This window comes from Xenopus laevis, chromosome 5S (genome assembly GCF_017654675.1).
Source record: "Xenopus laevis strain J_2021 chromosome 5S, Xenopus_laevis_v10.1, whole genome shotgun sequence".
Lineage (NCBI taxonomy): Eukaryota > Metazoa > Chordata > Amphibia > Anura > Pipidae > Xenopus > Xenopus laevis.
Genome location: NC_054380.1, coordinates 125,283,221 through 125,310,200, shown reverse-complemented (window position 1 = coordinate 125,310,200; position 26,980 = coordinate 125,283,221). Strand labels below are relative to the sequence as shown.

The 26,980-nt window shown below is 38.4% G+C and overlaps 1 protein-coding gene across 1 annotated transcript; it reads right to left on the bottom strand.

Moving 5' to 3' along the window:
- Window positions 1-26,956, bottom strand: cpsf3.S (cleavage and polyadenylation specific factor 3 S homeolog). The gene is made up of 18 exons (XM_018265928.2): window positions 26,824-26,956; window positions 24,500-24,563; window positions 23,085-23,182; window positions 22,518-22,646; window positions 19,439-19,616; window positions 18,017-18,106; window positions 15,822-15,972; window positions 12,835-13,010; window positions 11,707-11,865; window positions 10,463-10,609; window positions 7,588-7,740; window positions 7,388-7,496; window positions 6,291-6,389; window positions 4,457-4,551; window positions 2,951-3,038; window positions 1,221-1,290; window positions 357-453; window positions 1-247 (listed from the first exon to the last, which is right to left on the bottom strand). The coding sequence occupies exons 1-18, from the start codon at window positions 26,892-26,894 to the stop codon at window positions 143-145; spliced, it is 2,079 nt and encodes a 692-aa protein (XP_018121417.1). The 5' UTR covers window positions 26,895-26,956; the 3' UTR covers window positions 1-142.
- Between the last annotated feature and the right edge of the window lie 24 nt (window positions 26,957-26,980).

Below are 26,980 nucleotides of genomic sequence, written 5' to 3'. Positions count from 1 at the left end.
TAACGGGCAACTCTGATCTTATTATCCATATATAATACATTACATACTACGATACATTAAGTACAACTTGAATTATTTTACAATCTGATTGATTTGAAAAACAACGGATAAAAAGAAGAACTACAAAGAATTTCAGGATGATTTATAGGCTGGCTGGACAAAGGGCATGATAAAGTCTCTGTGCTGCTTGCTGCACCATTTCCCGCAGGGTCTCATCCTCATCGATCCCTTCCTCATATTCTACAGTCTGAGGAACAGAAACAGAGAAGCAGTCAGATATTCCCAAGGCAGAACCATCAGCAGAGTTGTATTGTAACCTGTATCGTGTGTTTGGATAGAATTCCAGGATGTCTTACCCGTGTTTCCATGGACAAGATGGCGCTTTTCCCATCCACAGTGACGGTGATACTGGCTGCATCCTCGCAGTTCACACAATCTTCTCCAAAATTATCCCTAAAATGAACAATATGAAATGTTGAAAGGGGAACTATCATGAAAATTAATATTTCATATAAGCTTAAGCATACTGAAATCAGAAGTTTTCTAAATATAATCAATTAAAAATTCTGTTTCTGAAAATCAAGTTTATCTTCACTGTCCTTTCTCAGCATCTGTTTCTCTTCATTCTGTCTTCATGCAGCAGTTGGGTGTCAGATAATCATTGACAGTCAGATCCAATATAACTTATAAGGGGACTTCTTTTGCCTAGAAGATGTATTAGAGCTCACTCTATTAAACTCACCAGACATCATGTCTCTCTACATGCAGGATTTGTGCAAAAGGCAGTTATTTTGTTATTTGAGTTCTAATACATCTTCTAGGCATAAGGAAGCCCCCCTATAAGATATATTGGATCTAACTGTCAATGACTATCTGACACCCAACTGCTGCATGAAGAGAGAATGAAGAGAAACAGATGCTGAGAGAGAAATAGTGAAGATAAACTTGATTATTTCAGAAACAATGCACAATATTTAATTGATTGTATTTAGAAAGTTTCTTACTTCAGTATGAGGACACTTATTACATTTTGTGCATTCCATGTATAAATATCCCCATTACATTTGCTGAACTGCATTGAAGTCTATTGGCAGCAACATTTTTTTTTTACGAACAACAATTTTTTTCGTAGTCTACCAGGAATTTTAAAGTGATCCACATCTTGGGTCCAGTACTTGCAGAGGGAACAACTAAATGAACATATGGACACTATGACTTACTGCAGCATCATCTCCAGTCTCTTCCTGTAAGCTTCCATGTCCACTTCCTTACAAGCTTTATTGGCTACAGCTGCAAGAGATGCAAAAAAAATACATTCTATTGGTTTATTCACGAAGAACGAAGCACTATGTTCTTTATACTCATTGGTCAGTTAGCTAAATCATGTGACAGGGCATCGATCACAGGGCGAGATTAATCTTTAAGGCTCAGTTAGGAATACAAGTGCCATGTGTAAAGTGCAATGCTTTTTATCCACAGTGTAGTTGTATTCCCTGAACTCTGGCATAAGGGGCATGAGAACAAGAGAACGTGCTATCACTAGTTACATAGTAAGTTAGGTTGAAAAAAGACACATCAAGTTCAACCTTTGAACTCTATTTTAACCTGTCTAACTGGCAGTTGATCCAGAGGAAGGCAAAAAAATCCCATCTGAAGCCTCACCAATTTGCCTCAGAGGGGGAAGGTTCCTTCCTGACTCCAAAATGGCAATGGGACTAGTCCCTGGATCAACTTGTACTATGAGCTATCTCCCATATCCCTGTATTCCCTCACTTGCTAAACACCATCCAACCTCTGTATCAGCCTGTATGACTCAGGGAGAGCTTTACTTTTACCAGTGTGGGTGAATTTGAGAATGAATATGCTTCCAATGTTGCACCCAACGGGCCTCTCTCTTATCCAGTTATGTTCACAGGCATTCAGTATTTGCAGGTCACTCACCGCTTGAAGTCCCTGGTCCGGGTGCTGCACCCCGAACCCGGGGCTTAGGGAGACTCGACAATCAATATGCTTCCTAAGCACTTTCAGAGACCAGCAGACGGTGGAGACTTTAAAACCGCTTTATTTCCACGACAATTCTCCTAACGCATTTAATGTGATATTACACAATGCCTATGAGTAGGTGTGATATCACACGAAATGCGTTAGGAGAATTGTCGGGGAAATAAAGCGGTTTTAGAGTCACCGCCGTCTGTTGGTCTGTGAAAGTGCGCGCAACATTGGAAGCATATTGATTGTCGAGTCTCCCTAAGCTGCGGGTTCGGGGCGCAACACCCGGACCAGGGACTTCAAGCGGTGAGTGAGCTGCAAATATTGAATTCCTGTGAACTTAACTGGATAAGCGAAAGGCCTGGGGCATTTGCACCCGGACCCACCCGGCTACAGGGTGAGCAGTGATGTTAATAAGCCGGATTTAACTGGCTTTACATTAGGGATGCACCGAATCCACTATTTGGGATTCAGCCAAATCCTTGATTAAGGATTCGGCCGAATACCCGAATCCTTGATGAAAGATTCGGCCAAATACCGAACCGAATCTGCTTATGCGAATTAGGGACAGGGAAGGAAACGAAAAGTCACGATTTCCCTACCCGCCCCTAATTTACATATGCAAATTAGGATTCGGTTCAAGGATTTGGTTGAATCCGAATCCTGCTGAAAAAAGGATGAATCCTGGCCGAATCCCGAACCGAATCCTGGATTTGGTGCATCCATACTTTACATAAGGGGGAAAGAGTTTGAGCGCATCCAATTTATTGTTATATGTGTGAATTTGAGAATGGCATTAAATAAAACTATCAACCATTTCAATGTTTTTTCCAGTGCTTCAAATTCATTTATTTCCACTGATTGCTATAGACACTTTTCCTAGAGGTTTTGGCTCCTAAGTTAGGCCTCCATCGAGATAGACAGGGGTCTGCAGAGGACAAAGTAATTAGCAGAAACGAACCTTTATTTGCTTTTGGATTGGACTGAAGTTCCAAGATGACTGTTATTACGGTGTCGGCATACATGTCATTGGCTGGATTTGCTACCCACTGAGAGAATGAGCATTACACATGTTAAATGAATAAACAGTTTATGATCGGGTGCAGGGAGTTGAAAGGGAATAAATACAGCTGTCCTGGAACAATTTATGTTTAGGTTCAGGGAGTTACAAGGGAATAAATACAGCTGATGTTTTGGAATTATAACACATAACAGATGCAGGGAGTTACAAAGGAAAACAGAAAATATGTTGATTGCTGTTTGTATACAACATAATACTGTGTAGAAAATGACTATGGTATTTAAACTAACTGCTCATACACATTGCCCCCACAAAGGTATAAAATACATTCAGTAGCAGATACTGTTTTATTTATACAGAAGTTTGCTTTTCTTTTTCTTCCCTAATTATTGCAGGGCATGCAAGAGGAACAAGCAGTGAAGGGAGGAAAACAAACAGGGCAAAGTGGGGGTTAAATGAACAGGACAGAGAGAAACAAACACTGCAGGGAGGGGGTTAAATGAACAGGGCAGAGAGGGAGAGAAATGAATAGTGCAGGGAAGGGAGGGGGGAAAGGAACAGGACAGAGAGGAGCATTTCAGGGAAAGGAAAACAAGCAGTAAGGGTTAACAGATGTCTACAGAGGTCTGAGTGTGACATCACAAACACGCCCACTCCTCCCTCATTGGCTATGTTGTAACTAGGCAGAAGGAGCCGGTGGCTCTAGAGTCAGATGGAAAAGTCCTGGACAGGAAGTTGCAAAGGGGAAGGGCTGAGCACAGTTTTCAAGTAATACAGAAGTTTTTGATCTAAAAGGTATTAAAAAAGTTTACATTATTTCACATGGTTTGATGCATTGTGAAAATGTATGCTATATGTCCCCTTTAAAAAGATGGTTCACTTTTAAGCTAACTTTTAGTACATTATAGAAAGGCCAGTTCTTAGCAAATTTTCAACTGTCCTTAGTTTTTTTCTTTTGTATAGTTTTTGAATAATTTGCCTTCCTTCTCTGACTCTTTCCAGTTTTCAAATTTTGGCCACTGACTAAAAAAAACCCAAAAACAAAACAATAACATGCTCTGTAAGGCCATTAATTTTTTCTATTCAGGCCTCTCCTATTCCTATTCCAGTCTCTTATGCAAATCAATGCATGGTTGCTAGGATAATTTGGACCCTGGCAACCAGTTTACTGAAATTTCAAACAATTGCTAAAGAAAAAAAGGTAAATAACCAAAAAAACACAAAAACAATGAAAACCAATTGCATATATTCTCAGATTATCACTTTCTACATTATACTAAAAGTTAACGCAAAGGTGAACAACCCCTTTAACTACAAGTCTCAGAATCCCTTCTGGTGTCTTCTCTGCACCTCCTTATTGCATGACACTATTACAGCAACAGTCTCTTCTGCAAGGCAGATATCAGTAGCAGGCAGAGGTACCAGGGGAGTAAGATATAAAGTTACCTCCAGGTACACCATATCACCATCCCTCACAACAGTGACAGCCTTGAATACCCTCAGTGCATCCTTCTCATTTACTTCAATCTCTTCTACGTCTCCTGAAAGTAGAAATAAAGGCTTTTTAGAGCAGGCGTCCCAGATGCCCATGCCCTGGCATCATTTGTTGTCTTAATGTGAACTTCCATAGAATACATGTAATATACATTTTTGTCATATACGTTTGTATCCCATCACGTGATATTTAAGAGAAAAGGACAAAGTCAGTCTTAAAGGATAACTAAACAATAAAAATGAATATGGCTACAAATGCCATATTTTATATAGTGAACTTATTGCACCTATAGTTTCAGCTTGTCAATAGCAGCAATGATCCAGGACTTCAAACTTGTCACAGGGGGTCACCATCTTGGAAAGTGTCTGTGACACTCACATGCTCAGTGGGCTCTGAGCAGCTGTTGAGAAGCTAAGCTTAGGGCTCGTCACTAATTATCCAGCAGAAAATGAGCTTCCCCTGTAATATAAGCTGATGCTACAGGTTTGCTGATTATTAAATTCTGATGCTAATTGCACTGGTTTCTGTGCTGCCATGTAGTAATTATCTGTATTAATTACTAATCAGCCTTATATTGTGACATTTCTATTCTATGTGTACTGTATATTGTGAGTGGGTCCCTAAGCTCAGTAAGTGACAGCAGCACAGAGCATGTGCAGTGAATCAGCAGAAAAGAAGATGGGGAGCTACTGGGGCATCTTTGGAGACAGAACTTTACTGCTAGGGCTGTGGTTGCCTTGGGTTGGTACAGAAGCCCTAAACATAATGTACAACATTTTTAGCCAACTTCTTTAGTTAAGCTTTACTTATTCTTTAATGAGAGATTGTGGAATAAAATGGGGTGGCCACAGAAATCAGGGAACACCATAGAAATTCGGGAGCATGCATAGAGAGCAGTTGAGTTTGTGGAGATGAATAAGAGACTGGGGAGAGGGCAGGCTGGGCAAGGAGCAGCTGGCATATTGTATTGGCAGCTTAAGTCAGGTCTCTGCAGCCACAGGGCTTATAAATCCCATGCAAAATAATCAATGGCTCCCTATAAAACCTGCTTCTGGACAGAATGCTGGGGATATAAACAGACAACCATTTTGGGTTGCAGCCTGCAACTTACATGGCAGGTATTCTAATGTGGTCCCATCATGTGAAAAGGGTTGCCTTAGGGTAGGGACACACTGGGCGATTTGGGGAGTTTTAGTCGCCTGGCGACTAATCGCCGCGACTTTTCTCCCCGAATGCCTCCCCTCGCTCTGCGCCTGGCTAAAATGAAAAATCGCCTGCGCTAATCACACGCGGCGATTTGTTTTCCGAAATCGCCCGAAGTTGCCTCACGAGGAAACTTCGGGCGACTTCGGAAAACGAATCGCCGCGTGTGATTAGCGCAGGCGATTTTTCATTTTAGCCAGGCGCAGAGCGAGGGGAGGCATTCGGGGAGAAAAGTCGCGGCGATTAGTCGCCAGGCGACTAAAACTCCCCAAATCGCCCAGTGTGTCCCTACCCTTAGGGCAGGAGAAAAGAATGGCCCCTGGATAATTCAGAAAGCCTAATTTCCCAACCGAAGAAAACACTATGTATGTAGTGTATTAATGTAGTGTATTATTTATTGTCCTCCAGTGGCTGTTTACTCTCAGGCTTCCTCGGTGGCTTCAGCTTTCAGTGGGATGGTATTGGAACAATCAAACTAAATAGCGACAATAAAAGGTTCCTTTCTGTTACAGTAGAAGCGGCACATGAAAGGAATGAATGTTGTGGGGGCAGAAGAACAGGTCCATATATGCACGATGTTACCTGTAAGCTGCTGCAACTGGCAAAACAAAAGATTAAAAGGGCCAGTGTATGGAATGGCCTGTTTCTGCGTGACGGTGCTCATGGCCAAATCGGTATAACCTACGTAAAGAAACAGAATTCCAGTTATAACCGGCCCACTATAACCCTCACGTTGTCTGCCTGGGGCTCATAAATTATACAGTAACACCAAAAAATTTAAGTGTTTTAAAGTAATGAAAATATCATGTACTATTGCCCTGCACTGGTAAAACTGATGTGTTTGCTTCAGAAACACTACTATAGTTTATATAAACAAGCTGCTGTGTAGCAATGGCGGAGACTGAAAAAAGGCTATATGGCACAGGTTAAATAGTGGATTACTGATAACACCATTAGGTTCTACAGAGCTTATCTGCCATCTGCTGTGTAACCTGGCTGCCCCATTGCTACACAGCAGCTGATTTATATAAACAATCTGGTCTTCCTGCTTCTGCCTAACCAAAGTGTCACATTCCTCCTAATTATGGCAGTTAGTGGAGAAGTGCACCTCTCTTTAAACAGTCATATCTTCGTGAGCCTGAGCAAATCAATAACGGGCAGAATTTTCAAAGGTCAAATTTTATGTGAATTTTTTTTACTCTAATAAATGCGAATATACTCACACCTCGAATTTAAGAAAAACTTGAATGTCCAATATTCGAATGAATAGGCCAGACCTGAAAATTCAATTTGAGTTTTCCCTCCGAAAAAAAAAAAAATGTCAGGAAGGCAATTAACATCTCCAAATAGCTCAACAGACCTCTGCCATTGACTTGTAAATTAACTCGGCAGGTTTTAAGTGGCGAATATTCGAATTAGAACGGTTTCCACGGTCGAGGTGTGATAAATCTCACATTGGTATTTACATTCAAATTGGGCGAATTTTGACGCCAAAAAAAAAAAATCGAAAATCCGAATTCAATTAACTATTCAACCCTTTATAAAACTGCCACGAAGGGTCCGATCTATGAGAAGATCTTTTAGAAAAGTGCTAGGATTTGTCCAATTACTGAACCAAATTCTGGATTATCTGTTATACAGATACATTTGGCAGGAAAAACCATAATGGCTTCACTTACTAGACAGATCATTTGGACAAAGTATGTGATAGTTAAAGTTCCTCTTCACCAAGATGCCTGAAATCCTCAGCCCTTCCTCTGGTTTCTTGTCTGCAAGAAGACCCATCACCTGGCGGATAAAAAGGTGAATTTGAGAACGCCACAGCATTGCAGGAAACAATTTATTGTCATCATTGGGGCCTCTGAGGTTGGTGCTGTACCTTGGCCAATTTTTCTCCTCTGAAGTTCAGTGTCACCGCCTCTGTGTTCCTGGGGTTGTGAACCTCGATGTCTACTTCATCGTTGTCCTCGTATTCTCGTATGAGAGCAGCTTTTAGCCTCGCCATTTCATTCTGCTCCCCATGCACCAGTATCTGTGGATATTACAAATACATGCTTAAAGGGGAACGATCACGAAAATATATTCAATAAAAGCTTCATCATACTGAAATAAGAAACTTTGTGTGAATACAATCAATTAAATATTGCTTCTGAAATAATCAAGTTTATGTTCACTATCCCTCCCGGCAGGGTGATGAAACTACCCTGACCGCCTTTTTGAATTACTTGAATGCCATTCCATCTACAATCCGTTTCACTGCAGCCTGGAGTCAATTCTCCATGGCTTTCCTGGAATATTGGTTCGCTTTGAAACAGGTTAATTTATTACGAGCATTTATCGTAAACCGACAGATAGTAATACGATATTGCATGCCAGTAGCTTTCATCCTCTGGCATTGATTAAGGCTTTAGCCTTCTGCCAATTGACCAGGGTCCGACGAATTACATCTGACCCTGTAGACTTAAACGATTCTTTACAATCCATGGGCAACAGTTTCAGAGAACGAGGATATTGATCAGGATGCTATCTAGTAAACGCTAATCCAGAGATACAGGAAACTAAGACTGAAAGAAAGGTTTCTGTTTCAAAATATACAACGGCCAGTTGCTTTATTAAATCTATTATGCAGAGACAATGCAGGCAGATGAATCATAGGTACAGGATCCAATCCATCGATCGAAGGAATATCCTTCAATCAGAAAAACCTTGGAAAGCCTATGGGGACCTTCCCCATATGCTAACATTGGCCTCAGTAGGTTTTAGGTGGCGAACTAGGGGGTCGAAGTTTTTTTTAAAGAGACAGTACTTCGATTATCGAATGGTCGAATATTCGAACGACTTTTAGTTCGAAACGTTCAATTCGAAGTCGCCAATTCGCTTGTCCAAGTAGCCAAAAAAAAACATTCGAAATTCGAACAATTTTTCCTCTATTCCTTCACTCAAACTTAGTGAATGGGCCCCTAAATCGAGAATATGCCAATCCACCTATGTTGTTGTATAAATCATTTTTGCCCATGTGGTCTGTATTATACAGGGAAAACCATCCAAAGTTTGAAGGACAGATTTCACAAACAAACACAAACAATTCAAACACAATGTTTCCTCTTTACGCATCATGGGTATAGATCAAATAACTAGTCCCACGGGGGGTATTGATAACAATCCTCTGCTACTCAGATATTTCGGCTAGATACGGTGGTCCCTGGAGGACTTAATGATATGTTGAATCTTTCCTGTTTTCTCCAGACTAGGTGATTTCTTCTTGTATAAAGCCATATCTTTTGCTCAGTCCTTGCACAAGTCATCTGGCTCCTCTTCAATTTCTTTTTTCAATTCATAGAAGATTTTTTACTAATAATATTTTTTCTTTTCCCCCCCCTTTTTTTCCCATTTCTTCATATTTAGGACCATAGACATTCTATTCCCTTGTGATGTCATCTTTAGGGATTATAACTATCCAATTGTGGTATCCTGTTTAGGATGCAGAGGTTATGTATATCATACTGGTGATGCCATACCCATATATTAACTAATATGTATCAGATTATGCCTCGTGTCAATTGTGCAGAAATATTGATATTCTCATACTTGATATATGTAATGCCGGATAATACCTCTAGATGGGTGATGGGCCATCTAGTATTAAAAATTGCTGTAATTTAAGATGAGAAAAATGCTATATGCTGGCATAGAATTGTCCAGCCTGATATAGACACGGACAGAATGTGCTGAAACGCAAGTACGTTCCATTTAGGCACAACTTCCGGTTGTTGGAACGCATGTGTGTTCCATTTGGGCACAACTTCCGGTTGTTGGAACCCATATGCGTTCCAAATCGGAGATAGACTTCTTCTACCTAACGCACACATGGTAGGAGGAAGTGACGTCAGGCGCTCAAGCTTCTGAGACGAATGGACTCACTAGCACATAATGTTACAGGTATAAAACCCATACAGACATTACAATCTTTCTGCCTTTTTTTTTTTTTTGCCCCTGATGAAGACCATAAACGGTCGAAACGCGCAGGGCCTATATTTATGGGGCATTTATGTTTTGTATTTACTTGATGGCATAAATATATTTTTTCAATTTCTGAGTGTGCAGTCTTCACCTTTGGAACGGTCTTTACCCTTGGTGACTCTATTGGGGAGTCCCGCAAGTACTGCACCTCACTTTTGTTAAATTGGGTGTGTGCTCTCTTTTTTTTGATTTCACTATCTGTTTCTCTTCATTCTGTCTTCATGCAGCAGTTAGGTGTCAGATGTTCATTGACAATTAGATCCAATAGATCTTATAGGGGGGCTTCCTTTTCTAGCAGATGTATTAGAGCTCACTCAAATAACTGATTCCAGTACAAACAAAATCTTAAAAAATATCTGCCTTTTGCACAAATTCTGCATGTAGAGAGACAGGATTTCTGGTGATTTTATTAGAGTGAGCTCTAATACATCTTCTAGGATGCTGTTCAGCAGCATTCCAGTTTATAATTTCAGATGCAGGTTTAATTTACCCAGACCAGAGGCAATGGCTGTCAGGCTCCTGGGAAGGTTGAGCTCAGGCATCTGGACTCCTTTAGCAGAAGAATGATACTGGAGAGACTGATCTAACTGAATAACTGTTCACTGCAGCATTTATTCATACTATATAACTATAGTACAACTAAATAAAACTCTAGGACTGACAGTGGATTTACTCTAACTGGCTGTCCCAATAGGGAAATCAATTACAGTGGAATGGGGAAACAACATACTCACCACATGAGGAGGTTTGAGGGCCCGGACAAATTCGCTGGTTTGCTGGTAATCTGTATGGGCTGAGAATGAAATGTAATCCACAGACATCTTAAGGGGCAGCTTCTGCCCAGACATGGTGACAATCTCCTCCGGCTCAGACATGATATGCTGTAGCAAGGAAGTTCAATCAGAACAAAAGAAAGTCTACATGTTTAATATGGTTACACAAGATGCTGAAACATATGCACAATGTTCTCTGCACTATATTAATATGTACTAAGCTCATTTTCCTATATAAACTATTTTGTTTCCTTTCCCCAGGGAGCTGGGAAGACAGTAATAAGTTAAAAAATGGAAAAGTTTGGTGAAGATGCCTACACAATGTTTATGGAGAGAATGCACTGAATCCATCATTTTTGGATTTAACGGCATACTGAATCCTCCAAAACAGATTTAAGACTAATTTGCATACTGAAAAGTGAGAACACCTACTAACACAAAATAGTTTTAGTTCTCTACAGCGTTAGGTCACATGACCTTTCGGGGTTTGACCGAACACTAATGATTCAGCTGAATCGCATTATTGGCCAAAGTGCTGGAAAAATGATGCTGTAGTTTTGGAGGAAAAAAAACTCGAATCGAGTTTTTAAAACTCGACACGAATTTGATTTGAGAGTTTTTCGGGTCGATCCAATTCACAAGAGTTTAAAAAAAATAGATTTTTAATAATAAAACAGTTTTTGTGTTTTTATTTTATATAAAAACAGTAGTGATTTGTGTGTTTACAAATTGTACGCGGGAGCTCTTCATCTTGGATCTTCTTAGGCCTAATTTTGAGTGTCCACGACTCTGCATATGCTCATCCTCGGGTGAATGTAGTGCAGAGAATGTGCTGTGAATCAACAGAGATTAATATATGGGAAGCTACTAGGGGCATCTTCATTTATTCACTGCCAAGAGGATATGGTAACCGTACAATGCTCTCTCTGTTGCACCAGTCTGACTACAGACATACCCATCAGGTCTTTCAAAATCTGACTGTGGGCTGCCACTTACCAGCCTTTACTATCATTATTTTTTTACATGGCACCAAGAACCCCTTTTAATTGCTGGGTTGACAAACCACTGTTCAGCTACGGAGTCAGTAGGGAGTGGTAGCATAACGCAATTTGTATATGTGTCCAAATTTAGTTGAATATGTCTACTGTGTGATATGGCAAGGCACATAATAATATTAATCTATTCACCATGCTTCCTGAACTTACTTTGGCAAGTGTCCCTTCCACACAGTAGCCGGCTATAATCACACCATTTCTTTTGTCTGTGCACCAACTCTCAAACAGCTCTCTGGATAGTCCACTCTGCATCATTCCAGGGGAGGCCATGACCACACTGGGGCCAATGTCATCAAAGTGGTCCATACTCTGAAACACAGCAAACATACACGTGGCTTATTATAGCTTTAGGGTATCTGAACATTTAAAATGGTTCATATAGGGTATGGAAAGCTTTATCGTTCAAATAATGACTCAGGTCAGTTATCGTATCGCCCCAAATGCAAGCAGGAAAATGTCAACCTTTTCCATTACCTTTGGAGTATGGCATAAAATGAGAGACTTTATCTGTTCGAAGTTGAAACTAAATGTAATTCTATCCCCAGTTTATGCCCTTTTAAACATTGGTTCTCCATCATTTACATTGAGAAAACATTGTAATTCTAATCCTAATCCTTGGCCTCGAACGTAATCTTGCATTTATGGTGGCTACAAAAAAAGCCCTATTTATGTACTGGATTTTAGAGTTTTTCCCCTCCATAAAAGATATTTTAGATCAATTAAATCAGCTATGCTCGCAAGAGGCCATAAAAACCCCATCTAAAACACAGGTTTATGAATAATTGGTCTCTTTATTTGGATCAAGTAGACCCTAGGTACAAATCTAAAATTTTGGAGCTGTTACAGTTTTAATTATTTTACTTTTTGGGCCACTTTAGAGGCTCTTTATCATTATAAAGCTTTTTGGTTTCTTATTTCCACTGTGCGAGGTTTAGTTTTATGTTGGATAGATTTATTTATGATTACTTTATTTGATTATCACCCTTGTATAATGAAGTTATTGTGCATATATTTATATAAGTGTTATATTCCTTTATGTTGTAAGCTACATATGCTTTCATGTTATCTTATCGTGGTTACCATGATCTGTTGACTTGAAAATCTTTTGTGCTTAGGAAAAACTAATAAAAATGATGAAACTGGTATCTGGCCATTGGGTAGGAAGAATAGAAATTAAATAAAGGGGTGTATCACACCCTAGTAAACTATAAAAACCATCCAGCATAGGAAATGTAGCATATAGTTTGCAGTTTTAAAGAAAAAAGAGCAGTCACTGACCTTCAAGTTGCTGATATGTTTAAAAACAAATGGATTGTTTATGTTGATCTGCTTGCGGATCTTGTCATTCATGGCATTGACATAGGTCTGGTACACGGCCATGCACTTTTTAGCCAGGGACGATGCATAATATATTGGAATGTCATGAAGCTCCGGATGGTTTTGCCAGTACTCATCTGGAGGAAAATCAGGCAAAGTAATTCAAATTAGACATCATTAAAAAAATCCGTAGAGACAATACCCTGTTGAAACCACAAAACTCTTGTCTTTTTGAGGATTAGCATCAGAAGTACATTTGCACAGTATAACACGCTGATTTTGAGCAGAAGTAAATACTTTTTGTAGTTTTAATGCCATATCCCTTTAAATATAAAGTCAGTTCACCTTCTAATATATGCAAATAATCTATAGAATTCACACCACTCCCCCCCCAGCCAAACCAACAGACCCAACAGTAATGACATGCTGCTGATTCTGTGTCACTGAATCATTAATTAAGACTTGTTCCAAATAATAGCAGTGTTCAAAATAATAATAGCTTGTTCTAAATAATAGCAGTGTGGAGTTCAATTAGTGAGCTCATTCATTCTGTTAAAAAACAGGTGTCAATTCTAGCCCTTATTTAAGGAAAGAAGGAGCAAATGTTGTCAATGCTGGTTTATAGGGCATTTCTCTCTGAAATTCTGAGTAAAATGGTTCATTCCGACATTGTTCAGAAGAGCTGCAGACTTTGATTAATTGATTGGAGATGGGAAAACATAAGAACAACAAAGAAGTGCAGAAAATTATTGGCTGCTCAGCTATATTTTTTTGCCTATGACTACGTATTGTGGATACGAAACGCGCCAGGAAAAGGTTTGCTTTTAATATGTTGAAATAAACATCTTCGTTTTTAACAATTGAGTGGACGTGGAGTGCTCGCCGATTTTTCTTCTACTGCAATTTACCTCTAGCTACGGGTTCAGGGCGATGCAGCCGGGCCACTCTCTTCATTTGGCAAGTGCAATTTCTCTGCATGTTACCCTCATATTTTGTCTGACACAAGAGCGGGAACCAGGGTTTACACACCCGGGTCATCATGTGTTTATCGGGTGAGCCGCAGATTCTGCCTGCTCCAGAGTTAACCCTTTCGTTTTAAAATTGTTTAAAGGGATATTGTCATGGGGAAAATTTTTTTTTTTCAAAATGAATCAGTTAATAGTGCTGCTCCAGCAGAATTCTGAACTGAAATCCATTTCTCAAAAGAGCAAACAGATTTTTTTTATATTCAATTTTGAAATCTGACATGGGGCTAGACATTTCGTCAATTTCCCAGCTGCCCCTGGTCATGTGACTTGTGCCTGCACTTTAGGAGAGAAATGCTTTCTGGCAGGCTGCTGTTTTTCCTTCTCAATGTAACTGAATGTGTCTCAGTGGGACATGGGTTTTTACTATTGAGTGTTGTTCTTAGATCTACCAGGCAGCTGTTATCTTGTGTTAGGGAGCTGCTATCTGGTTACCTTCCCATTGTTCTTTTGTTTGGCTGCTGGGGGAAAAAAGGGAGGGGGGTGATATCACTCCAACTTGCAGTACAGCAGTAAAGAGTGATTGAAGTTTATCACAGCACAAGTCACATGACTTGGGGCAGCTGGGAAATTTACAATATGTTTAGCCCCATGTCAGATTTCAAAATTGAATATAAAAAAAATCGGTTTGCCCTTTTGAGTAATGGAATTCAGTGCAGAATTCTGCTGGAGCAGCACTATTAACTGATTCATTTTGAAAAAAAGTTTTTTTCCCATGACAGTATCCCTTTAAGTGGCAGGGCCTTATTTCAATCTTTCTTTCTCACTTTGAACCTCCCGAACTGAGCATTTTCTTATTGCTCAGCTAAAATGATCTCAAATGCTTTAAAATGGCACCTGAAAGATGTGGAAGAAAACGTAAAACTACCATTTGAATGGATAGAATAACAAAAATGACAAAGACTCAGCCAATGATCAGCTCCAGGAAGATCAAAGAACGTATTAAGTTCCCTGTGATACTGTTACAATAAGTAGACGCCTATGGGAAGCCAAACTATCGGCAAGAAGCCCCCGCAAAGTCCCATTGTTAAAAAAGTGCAGAAGAGCTTACAATTTGCAAAAGAACACATTGACTGGCCTAAAGAGAAATGGCGCAACATTTTGTGGACTGATGAAATCAAGATTGTTCTTTTTGGGACTAGTCGACTCCAAACACTGAATTCAAGTCACAGTACAGAGTGAAGCCAGTGAAGCTGGTGGCACAAGCATCATGATATGGGGATGTTTCTCATACTATGGTGTTGGGCCTATTTATCTCATACCAGGGATCATGGGTCAGTTTCAATACATCAAATACTTGAGGAGGTCATGTTGCCTTATGCTGAAGAGGAAATGTCCTTGAAATTAAGGTTTCAACAAGACAACGACCCCAAACACACCAGTAAACCAGCAACATCTTGGTTCCAGACCAACAAGATTGATGTTATGGAGTGACCAGCCCAATCCCCGGACCTTAATCCAATAGAAAATGTGTGGGGTGACATCAAAAATGCTGATTGTGAGGCAAAACCAAGAAATGCAGAAGAATTGTGGCCAGAAGTTGGTGGACTCCATGTAACACAGATGTGCAGCAGAAACACTGATTATACAACTCACTATTAGTTCAGTCATTCAAAGGAAAGCTAAATCTTGAAACATTTGTCTGCAGTTTATACAGTGAATGAATTTGTAAAGAAGAATGCAGACACTGATATTTTTTGGAATATTCCCTTTTCTTCACTTTCTGTAAAGGAATAACACAAAGTTAATACATTTTTCTTCATGGTTTGGTTCGGAATAGAATGTGCAATGTTACCAATGTATTTGTGTGTATGGAAATAAAAGTATTATAAGGATTTTTAGCTTTATTCACTTTTTTTTTTTTTTTAAACACACTGCTATTATTCTGAACACAACTGTAGTAAACAAAGATAAATAGCTCACCTAAAATCAAGAGGAGCTCCTGTGCTCGGCCCAGAGCAAATACAGGAATGAGGGCTCTTCCTCCCCTATTAACAATATCATGCACAGTGTTACAGAAACGCGCCTCTCGCTCTTCTCTCTTCTCATGGATGTGAGTCCCGTACGTGGATTCCTCGGAATCAGAAAAGAAAACAAAGGGGCCCATTTACTAACAATCGAACTGCGATTTGTTTTACTCAAATCATGAAAAATTTGTGGTTCCCCTATTTTTCCAAAAGGCTCTAAAAATTGGAGATGAAATGAAAAAACCACGAAAGCCTTTCATGCAAAACATCGCCAAGTACAAGTGGCTGAGGTGCTGTAGAAGTCAATGGGAGGAGCACTGATCCTATTGGACCATTCTTAAACCAATCAGAATGTTAGAGGTTTTCAGATTTTTTTCACTAAGAATTGTCCAAAAAACTGCTTTTCGTGGTATTCCGATTTTTTTTTTTGGAATTTATCATTTGTACTTTTTTAATCTGAACTTTTAATAAAATCAATGAAAAATGGTGGTTTTAGAGTTTGTGAGTTTGTTGTGGTTTCAAAAACCTCTAAAACCACTAAAGTCTGACTTTCATTAATAATAAAGAGACACATTTATCAAGGGTCGAATTTATGAGTTTTTTTTTTTAACATAAATTAGATTTGATTCGAAATTTGACTATTTATTAATAAAATCGAATATGTAAAACTCGGACGAATTTTACAGACTCGTAAACGCGAATCTAAATCGACCAAACTTGATTCGAGTTTTTTCTCCGAAAAAACTTGAATGTCAGGAAGTCTACAAACATCTCCAATGACTTATACAGTAATTTGGCAGGTTTTAGGTGGCGAATAGTCTAATTCAAATTCTTAAAGGGTCAGAGTATGATAAATCTCAAAAATCAAATTCGATTTAGAAAAAAAAAAAAAGTTTTTCATAATTCCCTATTCGCATTTGACAGTGCCTCACACAGACAACTTCAGGCGACTATGGAAAACGCATCGCTGCGTATGCATTAGCACAGGCGACTTTTCATTGTAGCCTATGGGAGAACACGCTGAGGCAGTTTGGGGAGATTGTCGCTCAGAAGACGAGGCGATTAGTCACCAGGCGACAAAATCTCCCCGAATCTCCTTGTGTGAACTAACCCTAACAGTTAATTTAAAGGTGAACAACCCCTTTAAGTCTACTAGAAAATCATGTAAACATTAAATAAACCCAATAGGCGGTTTCTGCTTCCAATAAAGATTAATTATATCTTAGTTTGGATCATGTACAAGATACTGCTTTATTATTACAGAGAAAAAGGAGATATTTTAAAAGTTGATTATAATGGAGTCTATGGGAGACTGTCTTTCCTTAATTCTGAGCTTTCTGGATAACAGGTTTCCGGATAACGGATCCCATACCTGTACACAGCCCTTGGTTCGCAGCCCTAGTAGCAAACAGCTCCTCTATTAGGACCCATCAGGTTTGTTTCAGTCTACAGGAGAATATCTATGGCCATATAGTTATAGTATATACTTCTTTTATGTAGGGGAATATGGAGTTGTTACTGCTGTGTGTGGATTTATTCCCAGTCATTATCAGCTGCCCACATCACAACAGTGATGAAAGCAAATATTGAGCTTCAAGTTTCTTTATACAGGCTTATGTCACAAACACAGGTAACAACTTATGCCAATACATGAAGAAGGTTGTGCATTTTGTATAAAGCAGCTATGCAATGGAATGATTATTGATGTAGCTCATAATATTCTCCCCAGACAGATACATTGGTGGGAAAAAAGGTTTAGTGACCTCTTTTAAAGGGGAACATGTACTGTGCATGTTATTCTGGTAATGTGAATGTTTAGTATATGGTTTGCTCGATAAACACTCACTACATCCACAGATTTTCTTACAGAATCTGCTGCCCAAACATTTTTCATAAACTGCTGCTCATGACAAATGATGCCAATGTTTTTGAATTTCACACCCGACCAAGTAATTGTAAAGAAGTGTCAGTGCTTTGTGTTCCTGGGACTAAGACTAACAAATAGGTAAGTCATTAATATGGAAACTAATCAACATTCTATTCACGGATTTCAGTTAGAGGCACTCCATCTCATTTCTGATCGATTTCTAATTCAGCTGCATTAGTGAAAGGCAACATGGAGTCTAAGGTATATATAAGAAATGTAATTACAATGATAAGGATATCCGGTTTGATGTTTGGTATTTCTGCAGCCATCAAATGTCTGTCCTCTTGCCTGGAAAAATCGCCTGTATAAAGGAGCTAGAAGGTAAGCAGCATAGGGTGGGTATTAGCACAATGCATATAAATAGAGAAATTGCACATTTCACATTGGAATCATTCTGCTTCTGATTGGCTTCTAATTATCATCCAAAAAAATGCATCTGTGGTACATATAGGCTGGGCAAGGCAAGAAACGTGGTCCTTTACCAATAACAACCAGATGTGCGGGGGGAGGGGCTTAAAGGAGAAGTAAACCCCTTATTAAAAAAAAAAAAAAAACACTCCCCCCCATCCTACATAGACCCCCCTCCTTTCTCCCTCCCCAGCCTAGCTGCTAACCCAGGCAAATGCCCCTAACTCTTACTTACCCCTCAGTGCTGATTGACGGCATCAGAGTTCACAGCACCCATCTCCTTCTCTTTGGTCTTCATCAGGAAGTAAACATGCGCAGTTGGAGCAGTCTTCCCATTTTGTAAACTTTGTCAAGAAGACACGATAAAGAAGAAGATGGCACTTGTGAACTCTGATGACGTGAATCTGCACTGAGGGGTAAGTAAAAACTTAGGGGCATTTGCCCAGTGTAGCAGCTAGGCTGGGGGGTAGGAGAGAGGGGGGTCTATGTAGGGTAGGTTTTTTTTTAATACGGGGTTTACTTCTCCTTTAAAGAAGAAGGAAAACTACTGAAGCAGTTTATTGCCAATAGATTAGCCACAAAAGTGCAAGCTATAACACTATATTTATTACTGCAGAATGCTTACCTGAGTAAACAGCTATAGAAACTATGTTTGTTTAGGATAGCAGCTGCAGTATTAGCTTGGTGTGACATCACTTCCAATGAGTTTCTCCCTGCTCACTCATAGCTCTGGGATCAGATTACAGCAGGAAGGGGAGAAGAGAAAATGACGGAGGAGAGGAAGAGAGGAGCAAACTGAGCATGCTCAAGCCCTGGAGGTTTAAGCTGAAGGCAGGCAGTCTGATAAAAAAGCCCATGTGTTACACAATAGAAATAAATAAATGCTGTTTCTTTTGACGCTCAGAGCAGCATTACTTTGAGGGTTTACTGGTGTATTTATATAGACATTTCTGATAAAGCTTACTTAGTTTTAAACTTCACTTCTCCATTATACACTTGCTGGCAAATACTGCAGTGTTTTTCCTTAGCAACAGCCACTAGTCTGGTTAAATTGAAATTGAATTGAAATAAATGTCACCATATTCATTTGGGTAATTATATAAATCTGAGGAACAAAACAACAGCAGTATTACTAAAATGGCCAGACTTGGTGAGCATCAGTGTTACCCATCATGGTAAAAAGACGCAAGATCAATGAAAGTTTAGCACTGATAACAAGATGATCGGGAAACACATACCTTAACTCCAGCTATTTCTATCATGAACATGGCAGCCCCCAGGACATGTCCTGCATGGTAGCACCAGAACTTGATTCCTGCCACCTCTTTCACTTCATGAAAGTTGATGGTTTCAATTTTGTCCATGCTTTCCTCGAGATCGGTCTCTGTGTACAGCATATCATCTGCTGAGATATTACTGTGAGAAACCAACAGTATAGTTAGAACATGCCGGCAATTCCTTATTTTCATTTATCATTGTTGATTATGATGTGCTGATGTAATTGGTCCTCTGGCCACTAGATGGAGCTGAGGAATCACTTGGGGATTATGGGTAAAGCGATTGTTTATAAAGGTCACTTTGTTAAAGGGATACTGTCATGGTAAAAAAAAAAAATTTCAAAATGAATCAGTTAATAGTGCTGCTCCAGCAGAATTCTGCACTGAAATCCATTTCTCAAAAGAGCAAACAGATTTTTTTATATTCAATTTTGAAATCTGACATGGGGCTAGACATATTGTCAATTTCCCAGGTGCCCACAGTCATGTGCTCTGATAAACTTGTAGTAAAACAAAAATCAATTATGGGGTAGCTGCTGTCTATACAGCGAGTACTGTGCACAGGTCCAATTAAACCAAGGTAAATATCAAAGACATCAGATGAAGCGCCCAATAGCGCGAAACGCGTCAGGAGGGTGTGGCTAACAACAGGTAGGCAGACTGGGGGGGAGACACTGCTTTGTGGTGTGTGTGAATTGTACATTGACATGTTAGTTTTTGTGGTTAATATGCACCAATAAATGTTTTTAAGCGAGAAACTGTGCATGTCTTTGATATTTGCTCTGATAAACTTCAATCACTCTTTACTGCTGTACTGCAAGTTGGAGTGATATCACCCCCCCTCTCTTTTCCCCCCCAGCAGCCAAACAAAAGAACAATGGAAATGTAACCAGATAACAGCTCCCTAACACAAGATAACAGCTGCCTGGTAGATCTAAGAACAACACTCAATAGTAAAAACCCATGTCTGACTGAGACACATTCAGTTACATTGAGAAGAAAAAACAGCAGCCTGCCAGAAAGCATTTCTCTCCTAAAGTGCAGACACAAGTCACATGACCAGGGACAGCTGGGAAATTGACAAAATGTCTAGCCCCATGTCAGATTTCAAAATTGAATATAAAAAAATCTGTTTGCTCTTTTGAAAAATGGATTTCAGTGCAGAATTCTGCTGGAGTAGCACTATTAACTGTGTTTTGAAAAAAAACATGTTTTCCGATGACAGGATCCCTTTAAGGCTGTTTGCAAATTGCACCAGAGGAAGGACCTCTGTGGTCCAAAACACGTAGTGCTCCAATAAAAATTACATTTATTAACACTGGAAGGCTCTGCAGTTTTCTTCACTTTATATGGTACAGAGTTGGAGGTGGCTACTCTACTAACTGTTGAAAGAGCCCAATAAAAAGATTTCTGGACTAAAAGAGTTGGAAAGTAATCACATATATGTGGGGGAATACACAGAAGTTCCAGTTCTCTCCTCTGCCACTAACTCAACTGGCAGTTGCAGAATTAACAAAACTATACGTGAATTCATTTCTGTGCTTATGTCTGAGGAAGTGGCAAGACACCACCGAAATTTGAATTCTGCTACACTTCATGCATTTTTAAAAGGTAAATAAAAGTAAATTTTTAATATATAAATCAAGACTCCTGTGCTCTATCAAGTAATAGTGCTGCTTATTCAGGTTATGCTTAGTGGGGGCATGTCTACACGTGCAGCACAGACCAATAGCTGTTTGAGCAGTCGGTGTTGCCTGTTTTTCATTTCCATGCATGTGCAAAGCCATAAAGTCTTCAAATGCACACAAGAAAATGCAGCTTCACACTTTCCAAAGACTAAGGCCCAGATTTATTAAGGGTCGAATTGAAAATTCAAATTTTCAAAATTCGACTTGTGGATTATCCAAACTCGATTAGATTTTTTTTTTAAAAAAAAATTTAAATTCGATTTTTGAGATTTATCAAACTCTTGCCCTTAAAGAATTCCATTTAGACTATTCGCCACCTAAAACCTGCCTAGTTCATGTATAAGTCAATGGGAGAGTTCTAGTGACCAATATGCAGATGTTAGTAGCCTTCCTGACATTCAAGTTTTTTTCAAAATAAAAAAAAAACTCGATACGAGTTCAATTCGAGTTTTCGGGTTGGTAAAATTCATCCGAGTTTGAAATATTTTTTTTTTTTTTTTTTTAAATAAAATTTTTTTTCTACTTACCAATTACTTACCGATTCTCTGCGTGCGCTCCTCTTCAGAAACTGCGACAGGGCGACAATCCATTGTAGAGAATCGGTAAGTAATTTCTTAATAAATACTTTGCGAATTTAAAGTAAAAACTGCCTTGGTGTTTTTTTTTTCCGTTAAGTAGAAATTAATTTTCTTACTGGTCCTTTAATAATTGTGCCTCCCCGACTCCCTGTTTATATTGAATGGTTGTTTAAAATAGTAAGTTCTTGTCTGTCACATATAAACGGGAAATAAAAGATCTTATTAAAAGTTACGGATATTCTTTAAGGTGTTGCATAACTAAATCTCCCAGATCCTAAATTAAAATTAGGATCTGTGGCTCAGTGACAGTTTAAAGGCCACTTTCATAAATTACGAAGCCGTTATAGGCTTCACTGCCGATATTCATATTTGCAATGAACAATAACAAAGTATAGTCAGCCATACATATATCAGCTCAATTCTCAAACATATAACTTCAATTTGGAATGAATCATCCCTGGACCAGCACTTTCCTTTGTAAAATTATTGATTTTTATTCATACACATGTTACAGCGCTCAAACGTTTCGGTCCTTAATAACGTTGGAGCACTGTAACGTGTATATGAATAAAAATCCATAATTTCACATAGGCAAGTGCTGGTCCAGGGAAATATATAATATATAATATATATATATATATATATATATATATATATATATATATATATATATATATATCTATATATATATATCTATATATATATATATATCTATATATATATATATATCTATATATATATATATATCTATCAACAGATTTGAGTGGTACCCACCTGACTTTGACATAATCAGAGAGCAGCCATCTGTAGATAGCCTTAGTAGCATGAGTCATAAATGTCCGCCCCTTAAAGCTTGTCTTCTGTAGAAACCATGGAAGGGCACCACAATGATCCAGATGGAAACTGAGAAAGGTAACGAAAACAAAAAACAGGTCATGTTTTAGTCATGGCTCTTCTTAATAGCAAGCCATACAGGCACCACTGATGAACACACCTACTTAAAAGACACCCATCGAACGAGATGTTCAATTTTTTTATTTTCATTTTTAGGAAAAAGTAAAAATGAAATGCTGTAACAAACATAATCATAAAAATAAAGCATGTATAGAGACGTCTTCAATAGGATTTCTGTTCCAATCTACAGTTACTATAGATGTTGTATGACACACATAGCACACAATATTTCACTTTCACTGGATGATACAATTTACACTGTGTTTTCTAATAACTATGAAGCACTTGCCAATAGCCACCCACCCGCCATGCGGTTTACAACAACAGGCTGCCTAAAAGAAAAACAGCAATGTTTCTTTCAATACACAATTCACAAATTTTACTTACTGACTTATAAGAAGTAAATCAATCTCTGCAGGGTCAATCAAGTCAATGTATGGGAGGGCATCCATTCCCTCTAATCCAGGGTGGATCCCACAGTCCAGCTGTAAACACAAGGCGGGAATGACTAAAATTGTAGAACCTGCTGTTATACATCAGTCATTGTCAGAAACATTGCTAAAAAGCCAAATATTATCATTTTTAAAAGAAATCACCATAAAAAGGTTAATCTCCAAACCCATATATTCCCATAAAAAGTACTTTATTTAGTAATCCTTCGGGAAGCACTTGGCAAGATGCACATTGGACTTGGGGAACTTTTCTAAATGGCGCTACCAAGGGGCCTTTGTACTTGGCACAGCATGGATAAACATTCCATATAGACATGGCAGTTACTGAAATTGATTTGGTGACCATGCAGTTAGGATATCTGCTTGAGCTTTATTAATTCTAGTGTGTGGTTACCTAAGAATCGAATAGTCTTTGTTTGGTGGGCATATGATATGCGTGACAAATTCATTAAAGGAACAGTAACACCAAAAAATTAAATCGGTTTAAATTAATAAACATACGTATCATGTACTGTTGCCCAGCACGGTTTGCTTCAGAAACACTACTATAGTTTATATAAACAAGCAGCTGTGTAACAATGGTGGACACTGAAAAAGACTATATTGCACAGGTTAAATAGTGGATAACAGATAACACCATTATGTTCTACAGAGCTTATCTGCCGTTTAACCGGAGCCTTCTCTCCTTTGAATGGCTGCCCCCATTGCTACACAGCAGCTTATTTATATAAAAAATACCAGTGCAGGCCAACACTGCATTATATTTGTATTAGTTTAAAACACAAATTTTTCTAAGGTTACTGTTCCTTTAAGTATGAGCTCTGAGCAGGGCCGGATTTACATAGCAGGCACCCCAAGGCCCGCTCTCGTTTATCGCCCTTGTCTCCTCCCTTTCTTTGTGCACATGTGCAAAATTTCAGCATCGGTTCCAGAGTACATGGGATTGGTGCACAGGAAATTTTAAAAACTATTTTATCTCCTGCAAATCCCCAGTGTTTCCGAACCAATGCGAGTGTGGTTGGGTGGCATGCCGCCCCCCTAAAATTTTGTTGCCGTAGGCCCAGGCCTTTCCACAAATCTGGCCCAGTGAGCTGTTACATTCGGATCAGGTTCCCTTTAACCTATGGCAGTAGTTTTAATCTTTTGGTACTAAATAAAGTGAGCTTTTTACAGGAATATCCAAGTTTGGAGATTTACCTTTTTCCCGCCAATTGATTATGGATTAATATATCAATAGGACAATCCCTGATATTTCAACCAAGTGAAATAGCCCCTAAATTATGTAATTTAAAAAAAACCTCTTATTAGTGGTCATTAATCTTACACTGCTTTATATTTGTATTCACTCACCATAATTTTTCTTCCTTTGAATTCCAGAATGATACATGATCTTCCCACCTCCTGTCCAGCACCTCTGAAATCAAACACAATAGAACACGATTCAACACAATTGTGAGATACCCATGCAGTGGGATTTCTGGTTTCTAATCCCATACACTGGGAGTAAGACATTGCCATAAAACTTTTTAAAGGGGTTGTTCACCTTTGAGTTAACTTCTAGTATAATACAGGGAGTGACAATTTGCAGTTGGTTTTAATTTTTTATAATTTGTGGATTTTGAGTTATTCAGCTTTTAATTAGGCAGCTCTCCGAGTTGCAATTTCAGCAAAAGTTGCTAGGGTCTAAATTACCATAGCAACCATGCACTGATTTGAATAAGAGACAGGAATATGAGTAGTAGAAAGATGAGTACGGTAATAAAAAGAAGCAATAACAATAAATTAGCAGCCTTATAAAACATTTGTTTTTAAGATGGGGTCAGCGACCAACATTTGAAAGCTGGATAGAGTCAGAAGAATTAAATAAATATATATTGTAATATATAAGGAGGCCACGTAATATAAAAGATAGCCATGAAATATATCAGATAGCCATGAAATATATAAGATACCCATAATATATAAGATAGCCATGTAATATAGAAGATAGCCATGTAATATAGAAGATAGCCATGTAATATACAAGATAGCCATGTAATATACAAGATAGCCATGTGATATACAAGATAGCCATGTGATATACAAGATAGCCATGTGATATACAAGATAGCCATGTGATATACAAGATAGCCATGTGATATACAAGATAGCCATGTGATATACAAGATAGCCATGTGATATACAAGATAGCCATGTGATATACAAGATAGCCATGTGATATACAAGATAGCCATGTGATATACAAGATAGCCATGTGATATACAAGATAGCCATGTGATATACAAGATAGCCATGTGATATACAAGATAGCCATGTGATATACAAGATAGCCATGTGATATACAAGATAGCCATGTGATATACAAGATAGCCATGTGATATACAAGATAGCCATGTGATATACAAGATAGCCATGTGATATACAAGATAGCCATGTAATATACAAGATAGCCATGTAATATACAAGATAGCCATGTAATATACAAGATAGCCATGTAATATACAAGATAGCCATGTAATATACAAGATAGCCATGTAATATACAAGATAGCCATGTAATATACAAGATAGCCATGTAATATACAAGATAGCCATGTAATATACAAGATAGCCATGTAATATACAAGATAGCCATGTAATATACAAGATAGCCATGTAATATACAAGATAGCCCATGTAATATACAAGATAGCCATGTAATATACAAGATAGCCATGTAATATACAAGATAGCCATGTAATATACAAGATAGCCATGTAATATACAAGATAGCCATGTAATATACAAGATAGCCATGTAATATACAAGATAGCCATGTAATATACAAGATAGCCATGTAATATACAAGATAGCCATGTAATATACAAGATAGCCATGTAATATACAAGATAGCCATGTAATATACAAGATAGCCATGTAATATACAAGATAGCCATGTAATATACAAGATAGCCATGTAATATACAAGATAGCCATGTAATATACAAGATAGCCATGTAATATACAAGATAGCCATGTAATATACAAGATAGCCATGTAATATACAAGATAGCCATGTAATATACAAGATAGCCATGTAATATACAAGATAGCCATGTAATATACAAGATAGCCATGTAATATACAAGATAGCCATGTAATATACAAGATAGCCATGTAATATACAAGATAGCCATGTAATATACAAGATAGCCATGTAATATACAAGATAGCCATGTAATATACAAGATAGCCATGTAATATACAAGATAGCCATGTAATATACAAGATAGCCATGTAATATACAAGATAGCCATGTAATATACAAGATAGCCATGTAATATACAAGATAGCCATGTAATATACAAGATAGCCATGTAATATATAAGATAGCCATGTAATATATAAGATAGCCATAATATATGAGGAAGCCATACTATATAAGATATCCATGTAATATATAAGATAGCCACGTAATATATAAGATAGCCACGTAATATATAAGGAAGCCATGTAATATATAAGGAAGCCATGTAATATATAAGGAAGCCATGTAATATATAAGATATCCATAATATAAGGAAGCCACACTATATAAGATAAGAAAGCCATGTAATATATAAGGAAGCCATGTAATATTTTAGGAAGCCATAGATATAATATATAAAGAAGCCATAACGTTACAGAAACTCTTACAAGGGTCGAATGAGCAGCTGGTCACTCTCCTCCGCCGGGATAGCGCTCTCTGCTTTCCTTTTCACAGACATGATGTTCCTATTCCATTTGCCGAAGCTTCCGGCCCGCGCTACACACCATTCCCCCGGTCCGCCCCCTCACTCTTCCCATTCTCATG

Coding starts and splice junctions, on each gene's coding strand:
- cpsf3.S (XM_018265928.2), bottom strand. CDS start 26,894: ATGTCTGTGAAAAGGAAAGCAGAGAGCGCTATCCCGGCGGAGGAGAGT. Junction 454..1,220: donor AGACTGGAGATGATGCTGCA/GTAAGTCATAGT, acceptor TGTTCATTTTAG/GGATAATTTTGGAGAAGATT. Junction 248..356: donor TCTTGTCCATGGAAACACGG/GTAAGACATCCT, acceptor TCTGTTCCTCAG/ACTGTAGAATATGAGGAAGG.